The 10,000-nt window shown below is 33.0% G+C and overlaps 1 protein-coding gene across 1 annotated transcript in view; it reads left to right on the forward strand.

Moving 5' to 3' along the window:
• The window catches only part of LOC137643573 (thyrotropin-releasing hormone receptor-like), a 65,599-nt gene that overhangs the window by 52,872 nt on the left and 2,727 nt on the right, over positions 1-10,000 (forward strand). The window contains exons 3-7 of the mRNA XM_068376304.1: positions 3,178-3,396; positions 5,187-5,335; positions 5,649-5,730; positions 8,654-8,828; positions 9,152-9,266. Of these exons, the coding sequence (XP_068232405.1) occupies positions 3,178-3,396; positions 5,187-5,335; positions 5,649-5,730; positions 8,654-8,828; positions 9,152-9,266 (740 nt within the window). The remainder of the gene's footprint in view (positions 1-3,177; positions 3,397-5,186; positions 5,336-5,648; positions 5,731-8,653; positions 8,829-9,151; positions 9,267-10,000) is intronic.

Raw genomic sequence — 10,000 nt, forward strand, 5'->3', positions numbered from 1 at the left:
ATGAAAAGTTACTGCTTGCATTTACATGGTCACAATCACAAACACAAACAAACAACACGTTAAAACATGAGGCTAGTGTTACTAGGCTACTAAACACCTTATATTTATAATTAAGAAGTGGCAAATACATATACACAAAATCAAACTGAGAGGCTAGTATTATTATCTAACTGAAGAACCCTACATATACTAGGAAATAGTGACAAACATAAAAAGGACATCAATGTACCAAGCTAGTAGTTACTAACTTACTAGGGTACCTTATATTTGCAAGAAAATAAAAAAGGAACATAAACCGGGAATTAAGATATTTTTTGACGTTTTTAGTTTACTGAAGAAGTTTACTTTAACAAAAACAATTACATACACATTCAAAGTACATCGGCATTACATATTAATAGTTATTAACATACCAAAAAAAAAAAAAAAAAAAAAAAAAAAAAACACAACATTCACATGTAGATAGTGAGAAACGTATAAATAACACATTAAAATGACAGTTAATTGGTTACAGATTTACCAAAGAACTGTGTATTTAGAAGTAAATACTGAAACAAACAAACAGGACATTAAAAACAGAAAATAAAATAAAAAAAAAAGTAAGTTAAGACTGGCCAATGAAGTAAGACCAGGTACTTAGTACTAATGGCACTACTGCTGCCACTGTGCTTAGGTGGGTGGAAAACTAGTGAAAGTACTAGCCTTCGTATCGGAAAAGAAATGGTAAGAAATTAAACAATTCCTAGTGTCTGAGAAGCAGATGGCAATTTGGCAGATATTGTGGATGCATATTCAGGAGTAGCTGGGTTTCCCATGTGCAGTGCACAAATCTCTTTGGAGATATTGATCAGATGGTCGAACTTATTTCGCCTCTTTAATTTAACAACAAATAAATTTCAAACATATCACCTAATACACAACAGTTTAGCTATTTTAAGAGGCTTGGTATAAATAATGGTGTAGTAGGGGTACAGAGAGCAGGAAAAAATCACTCTGAATCACTTCAATAATAATTTCCACACTTGTGTAAGAGTCCACTTTACCGAATAAGCATTTTAAAACTACTCTTATTGATTGAAACCCCTTGGCTTATTATTTAGTTTTACAAAGACTATGCAAAAGGATTAACAAAGATAATGACAAATGTGGTTTCCAGGGAAAGTGGGACTTGGACAGAGTTGCGTGATATCACCATGGTTATTTGATAATACAGTTTTGAGAGGTGAATGCTTGAGTGAATGATCGATAATGGAAACTGATAGAGGAGAGTGATCATGAGTGGGAGGTGAATCAGTTATTATTTGCGGATGAAGTGGTATTGATTGCAGACTTGGAGGAGAAGCTGGGTCAATAAGTGTCAGAGTTTAGGGGGGTGGGTGAGGGAAGGAAGTTGAGAGTTAATGTGGGTGGGAGTAAGGTTATGAGACGCACAAGAAGGGAGGGTTATGCTAAATTGAATGTCATGTTGAATGGAAAGTTACTTGAGGAAGCAGTTTAAATATTTGGGGTCTTCTGTTCCTGCATATGGTGGATGTACGTTAAAGAGTGCATGAAGGATGTAGTGTTGGGAATAGTGAAGGATGTTGTAAAGAACAGCGGGTTAGGAATGAATGTAAAGAGAGTTCTGTATGAGAAAGTGATTGTACTAGGTGTGATGTATGGATCGGAGTTGTGTGGAATGACAGTAACTGAGACACAGCAATATAATGTGTTCATGATGAAATATCTGAAGAGTATGTCAGGTGTAATTCGATTAAATGTGTTTAGGAACGAAGTAGTGTTGGTGAGAACAGGTGTAAGAAAATTAGCAGCCCAGTGGATATGAATGTCTTAAGATAGTTTGCCCTGCAGAGAAGAATGGAAAAGGGCTGTCAGTTGAAGAAGGTGAAGAATGCAAGAGTTCACGGGAGAAGTACAAGAGGAAGAATAAGGTTTCGGTGTATGGATGGAGGGAGGAAAGCTGTAGGTGAAAAAGGAATAGATGTGAGAGAGGCAAAAGAGCGTGATAGAAATAGAAAGGAATAGAGAACGACTGTGACAGTTATGGGAGGCCCTGCTGCTTCCTCCGGTCGCCTCGAGGATTGCTGAAGTACCAGCTGTAGAAAATTCAGCATATGAATCTCCGTTTGTGGTGGATAACGAGGCGGAATCACTCGTCAGGATAAGAGGAGATAAGAATAGAAAAGTCCCGGTTTGTTCTTTTTTATGTCTGCTACCCACCAAAATCGAGAATAGGTCCTTAGTTTACATATGAACATCTATCTATCTATCTATAGAAATATTCATATATATATATATATATATATATATATATATATATATATATATATATATATATATATATATATATATATATATATATGTGTGTGTGTGTGTGTGTGTGTGTGTGTGTGTGTGTGTGTGTGTGTGAGGAGATTCATTTGCCACCAAAGTCAGATAAAAACTATTTTTTCATAGAACTTGTTATTGTATTGATTTTCTACATATGTTATATTTTTTCACACATGTATATTGATCTATCTACTTATCTATGTATGTATGTATGAATGTATGTATGTGTGTATGTGTGTGTGTATGTATGTATCTATCTATATATATAAATATATTCATATATATATATATATATATATATATATATATATATATATATATATATATATATATATATATATATATATATATATATATATATATTTATATAAATGAGTGTGTGTGTTTATGTGTGCGTGTGTGAGAAACTCACAGCAGCTTCCACTTCATAAGCATAAAACATGTATTAAACTACGCAAATAAAAAGTGAAATAAGTAACAGTAATTGATATTTCCATCCTATTGACATCGCCCCATTTTCTAATCGTACACACACACACACACATAAACACACACACACACACACACACACACACACACATATATATATATATATATATATATATATATATATATATATATATATATATATATATATATATATATATATATACTGTATACATGTATATGTGTGTGTGTATGTGGGTACTTTTGTGCTTGTATATGAAAAATATTTACGTTATTTCATGAAAACAGAAGCCATACGATGTTGGCTAAAACATCACTCTCATGTCGATGGATTATTTATTTGTTACTATATGGTAACAAATCATTTTCACAGATTTAATCAACTCATTTTCTTTCCAGCTGGAGATATATCTGGGGTCAGTATCGAGTTCCCTAAGCGTATGGCTGACAGTGGCTTTCACTGTGGAGAGATTCATCGCTGTGCAATACCCTTTGCAAAGACCCACGGTCTGTACTGTCCATAGAGCAAAAACGATCATCCTGTCTCTCTCGGCCTTCAGCGCAACTATTCATATTTACGTCTTTATCACTGCTGGAGTCATCGTGCATGAAGATGAGGTAAATATGCAGGTGTTTAAAATCACTTGAAATTTTTGCATTAGAGAGAGAGAGAGAGAGAGAGAGAGAGAGAGAGAGAGAGAGAGAGAGAGAGAGAGAGAGAGAGAGAGAGAGAGAGAATACGAAACTACTAATTTGATTCCTTCTATTGAGGAAGATCTATTAATCGTACACGATCATATACTGCCTTCTTCTTTGGCACCCTTATCCGCATATTAAGAGATCGGTTGCCTGATGAGCCCTCTCCCTACCAAACCTCTCCTCCCCATATCATCCTTCACCCTTTTCTCCACCTAATTATCTGGATTACTCCTGATCTTCTCCTCATAACATCATCCTCTCAAGCCCTGTTCACTCCCTCCTCACCCTTCGTTCTAAGCACTTAACTACACCATCTCAGTCCTGACACTCTTATCATCTTTGTAATCTTTACTACACTTTTCATTTTTCTTATTTCATCATTTTTCAATCCTTCAAACAGTAATATTCCTATAATGCAGCTGTACATTCTCATCTTTGGTATATCTAGCTTTGCTTCCTCTTTTCGTCATAAGGCCCAAGTTTCTGATCCATACATTGACACTGGTCTTACTACAGTGCAATAGATCTTGATTTTTACCTTCATTGGCATTTTCCTATCACATACCATTCCTACTACCTCCCTCCACTTTTTCCATGCTACTTTCATCCTATTCTCAACTTATACTGCATAATCACTAATTGCCTTAGATATTTTCTTTAAATTTCGACTTTTTTATCATTATATCTGATTGAAGGTGAAGAATATTTTAAATATTGGTTTTCATTGGCCAGATCCTTTCAATTTTTATCCCTCCATGTCTCGCCCTTTAGTTTTCCTAAATATCAATTCATTCTAGGACTCTGTATACTCTCAAACTCTGAGGTATAGAAATACAAGTACATTTGCTAGAATTTTCGTAAGATATTCGTCTACTATAGCTTTGGTATCTTGAATTTTGGGTAGGCAGTATATTGTATCGATGACACCTTTAGTACTTGCAACTTGTGATGCTCTACTTAATCCCTAAGCTACAGGGTATAAAAAGACACATATCACTTTCATCATTAATATAGATAAATTCTCATTGCGGACATAAATTCTTATACACAAGATAACATTATTATATATTCCTAACTAAAATCTAAAGTAAGAGCTCTAATAAATATTCTTATTTTAGATAGAAATCTATTTCCCACTATGTCATATTCATTAAATAGACCAGTATGATCAAAATTATTCAAGCTTTCTTCTGATACATAATAACTAGTTTCCTGTAACTTCTCCTTTAGAATACCATTCCTCGCGGTTTATGTGCTTATTGGCATTGATCCGTTTATCTAAAGACTATGTATGGGTTTCACTGTCCTCCTTCATGTATATATTAGGATGCCTGGCCAGTTGTTTAAATATTTCTTGATTTTGCATTTATTCTTTAGTTTGTTTCTTCCTACTTCTAAAGAGAGAGAGAGAGAGAGAGAGAGAGAGAGAGAGAGAGAGAGAGAGGAGAGAGAGAGAGAGAGAGAGAGTTCATTTACTCACTCATGGACATAGCACTGAATTTTCCGATGTATCTAGCATCTCCGGTATAAGATGATATAATTATCATACATGCTTAAATTCACCGAAATAAGTAATCAAAATAGTTTTCGTGTCATTATGAATATGCAAATGGGTGGAATAACAAATCTCTCAAGAGCATAACTTTTATCAATGACAATTAGTAAATCAGAGACGTAAATACTTATTTAGGATAATAATCTCTTTTCAGGACGGTGGTAAGATTACAGAATGTAATCTGAGGATGGATTACAGGGGGTTGATGAACATCATCAACTGGATTGACACCCTACTCACTCTCGTCATTCCTTTCATCATGATAGTCGTTATGAATACTCTCATTGCTCGGCAACTCATCAAGTAAGAAATAGACAATTTCCTAGAAAAAAATCCTCTGAAATGTTACATAAAAGGAAAATTCGTATTTTGGAGAAATTTATTTACACATACCCCTGAGTCTAGACTTACAATGATATATGCATGGCACTTCTGTTTTACTTTGTATGCTACAAAATGCTTAATAAGATTATATCAATATTGTATTACAGTTTCCATACATAACATTTTATCAAGATTATAGATACCTTCCTCCATCAAACCAATGTTTATGAATATCTATTAATCGAAGCTCAGGCATAAAAAATTCGAAAGTCTTTTTCTTTTTCTCCCTCAGGTTTTCTCGTAGATATCGCCACAGGGAAGATCCCCTACATCTTCAGGAGTTCGATCGCGGTCCACAAAATGCTCTTCCTAAGGTAATAGCCGCCTATTTCGTAAAGGAGAATTCTATTCTCTTGAAAGTCATTTTTATTTTTCAAACTGTTACTAAATGAACTTTAGAAAGTTTATGAGCAAGATATTCTGACTATTTAAAAGTTTTGGGATTTTTTTTAATGGAAGGTAGTAGCTACCATACCAATATACGTATAATCAGATGGTTCTTGAATTATTGTCAGATATTACCTCAAATGTTTCCCAATTATTTTCCTAGAACTTTAGAATTAATGAAAAGGTCTTCATTTAAACTTTTAATTATTTTTTTTTCTCAAAATTAGAAATACAAATATTTCAAACTAGTAATAAAAGATAAATGTTTTTTTCGCATTACATTATTAGAAATTGACTTATTGACAATCTTAATATTTATCATTCATATCAACGAAATTATGCTCAGATTACTCATATATTATCTTTTAATCTACTTTAGTTTCTCAAATGAATAACTCATCTTAGCTCCCTACTCCAAGTATTACAAAACCCTTAATTATGAAAAGGGATATCATTACTAGGGCAAGAGGCAGGGTGGTTATAAAGGTGATCAAAGTTTGAGTGAGACACAACTTTCACTTCTGTTTCATCAATCGGAATCAACATAAATTATTCTATATTCAATTGTCTTCTTACCATTATGGATAAGATACAAGAAAACAGACAGACCTCTTTTGTGCTTGTTGGGGCTTGCAAAAGGGACTCGTAAAATTCTGTTACTCGTACTTATCGCCTATGGCTTAAGAGTTTTGGATTCTACCTTTGAGTCAAGCAGCGAGCAAACCATAAGTGAAGCTTCCTGTGTGTTAGAATACCAAGTGAAATACAAACATTGTTTCAAATATAAACTAGATTCGCTTTTTGGCAAAAATGGGAGGCCTATAATATTTGGAAAAAGAGATGTTCAAAAAGTTTATGCTTTGAGTGTAAAGGAATATAACTTGACCATAAAAGAGACCAATTCAGATATATAACAGGAACATGAGAGGTGGGCTACCTATAAACCTGCACTTTTTGGTGTAGACTCAACAGTTCCTCCTTAAATCAGTTTGTGTCACTTACTGCCCAATGGAAAAGGCAACCTCCATGGCTGATGTGTTTGACAATAAGTAGAGTAAATAGAAACTCGACCTTCCTTGTTCCTGTTTTTGGGGAAACTAAACTAATTAGTTAGCTTTTAGGTACCGTGAAATTAAAACTCCTGATGGATCTTGATGCTTATGGAGGTGTAGACCAAAATTGTCTCCTTCCGCTGTTCTTTATAAAAAGTGCGGTCTTTTTAGCTTTTAAGTTCTCTGGTATTTTGCAAATGTTAGCAAGAGGAGCTTTTTTTTTTTTTACTTATTTGAGAATTAGCATAATTACAACATTGGGTAACTTTGTCTGCTGAAGGTCTAACTTGCTGAATATCTACAAATTCCCATAATTCTAATGTTATCTAAAAATTGCCATGTCCTTTTAATATTTCAAGGCTATACCGATAACTTTTTATTGCACTAGCACCTTTGTATGACTGGACTTGATTTTAATGTTGCCTTCGGCCGTGTCAATCATGAGGATCTCGTTTCTACATTCAAACAGTTGGGAGTAGATGGGTGTTTTCTTTGTATCATTATTTAATTATTAAGTAATGGATAGCAAAGAGTATAGGAATGTGATATTGGTCATCCCTTCGGATAGCGTTCTTGTCCCATTACTTTCCTTGCTATAAACATATGATGCATGCTGTTTTCCCAGATAACATGCTCGTTGTATATGCAGAAGATGCTACTCTCTGTGTATCAATTCAATCTCACGGATATCATCATCATCATCATCTACTATTGTTAGTCCACCTCAGGATAATGGCTTTGTCAATGTTTTTTTTTTTTTTTTTTTTTTTTTTTTTTTTTTTTTTTTTTTTTTTTTTCTCCCACGCCTGCCCATTGTCTTTTTATGACAGTCTATATCTGCAATTTTTCTTAGTTCTGTTATTCTCATTATTTGTCATGCACAGGCCATTTTTTTTTTTTTTTTTTTTTTTTTTTGCATATTATAATCATTATTCTTTCCATTGCTCCTTAAGTTGTAATTAGCTTATGTTTTAAGGCTCAAAGAGTCTGGTGCATAACTTCTATACTGGATCGACAATCTGATTAAACACTGCTCCCTTTGGAGAAAATTATATTTTACTCTTCATGGTCTTATTTTGTTTGCCAAAAGCTCTCCTTCCCAGGCCTATCTTTCATTTAATTTCAATCATGTGTTCTGTGGAAACACTTATTGTCTGTCATCAGTACGTATATTCATTAAAAATCTTTAATTAAACATTCTCTTCGTTTTATTCATATCCATTTTTTCATTCCTACAGTTTTGCTTTCTCTATTCAAATTTTCTATTATATTTTGCAATTCCTTCTATGATTTAGTAAATAAACCTATCTTACCTTCAAATCTTTACTTGTTAAGGTATTCCACATTATTGTTATTTCATATATTTCATCCATCTAAATTCTTAAAAACTTCTTCCAAGCATATTTTCAATAATTAAGGAGAAGTGAGATCTATCTGTCAATATCCTTTTTTAATAAAAAGTTTTTAATTCTCTTTAGCTTTATATGTGTGTATATATATATATATATATATATATATATATATATATATATATATATATATATATATATATATATATATGTATGTATGTATATACACATACACACACACACACACACACACACATATATATATATATATATATATATATATATATATATATATATATATATATATATATATATACTAACATGTGTGTTTGCTTGGGTGTGCCTCCGCATGTATAAATTGTACAGTACATATAAGAGTTTGAAACCAACGTATTTGAGTCTATTTTACAACGTAATAAATTGCAATTTACAACCTTCTCTTAATGCAGTCGGGAGGGACTAACAGTCAATCGAGTAGGTCTCCGTGTCCGAGCTCAGGTCGCAGTGTCAATCGAATTGCAAAACAGCATTTGAGTGGCCCTCCACAATCCTCCTCGTCCTCGACTACAAAAAATAACAATAACCTCAAATTGGCGGCCCCGTTTACCACCTCTGCGGCCACCGGTTAGTCTGATTTCCTTTTGCCTTTTGGTTGTGTTCGATATTTATTTATTTATTTATTTATTTATTTATTTATTTTTTTTTTTTGAAATTGTCGGATAATTCATCTTTTCTTTCGATATTACTTTTTCAAGTATATGATTTCTAAACGTTTCCTTGGTTTATGAAGGATCAGATAATTTTGGTAGATGGTCTCATTGATAAATTTGTACAATTAAAGGATTTTTCATACAAAAAGTTAAATACAAATCAATTAGAAAATTTAGATATTTCATATATGTGCTTTTAAGTATAATAACCGATGAATGATACACCTTTTCTCTCAGTTATCTTCTGCAATACGAAAAACCCTCGCAGTATATTATCAACAAGAACACAATACTCCATTACCAAGATGCTTCTTCTTATTTCTTCCGTGTTCATCTTGCTCAATCTTCCAAGGTAAGGCTGTTACCTTTATCGAAATCATTTATCATGAAAGTTTCTTACCAGAAGTTCTTCTTTTCTTTTATTTGCCATTATACATACATTCGATATCATCATCTAGGGATTACTTTGGCTCTAGATCATTTTAATGATTGTGTAACCTTGCTGAACTTAGAATATCCCGGTATTATAACAACATGTATTTTAAAAGTTTAAATCATGGCATTCCAGCGTTATGCTTTTTACCTCATCCCATTTTTCAAATTTAACAAGGCATTTTTTTCCGGGATGCTTCATCAATGTCTAGTTGTTTTTTATATGTAGGAAGCAGTAAAGATGTGCATTAGTTTTAATTTGTAATTTTGATGTTATATTTTCTCAGTTCCTGTTTTATCTTGATGATGCATCTTTTCCGTTTCTTCTTTATCTTGGTGATATCTCTTCCCTACTCCGTTTTTCTTTTTACTTGGTGAAATCTCTTTTACGTTCCTTATTTTTTATCTTGGTGATATATCTTCCTCATTTCTCTTGTATTTTGGTGGTAACTGTTCCCTGTTCCTTTTTATTTCACTTTTTTATCTTGGTGATATCTTTTCCCTATTCCCTCCCCCCCCCCCTTTTTTTTTATCTTGGCGATATCTCTTCAACATCTTTTTTTTTTTTTTTTTTTTTTTTTTTTTCTTGGTGATGTATCTTCCGGGTATTTGTTTAGGTGATATTCTCTTCCTCATTCATTACTTGTATATATA

This window comes from Palaemon carinicauda, chromosome 7 (genome assembly GCF_036898095.1).
Source record: "Palaemon carinicauda isolate YSFRI2023 chromosome 7, ASM3689809v2, whole genome shotgun sequence".
In the NCBI taxonomy this organism is placed as follows: domain Eukaryota; kingdom Metazoa; phylum Arthropoda; class Malacostraca; order Decapoda; family Palaemonidae; genus Palaemon; species Palaemon carinicauda.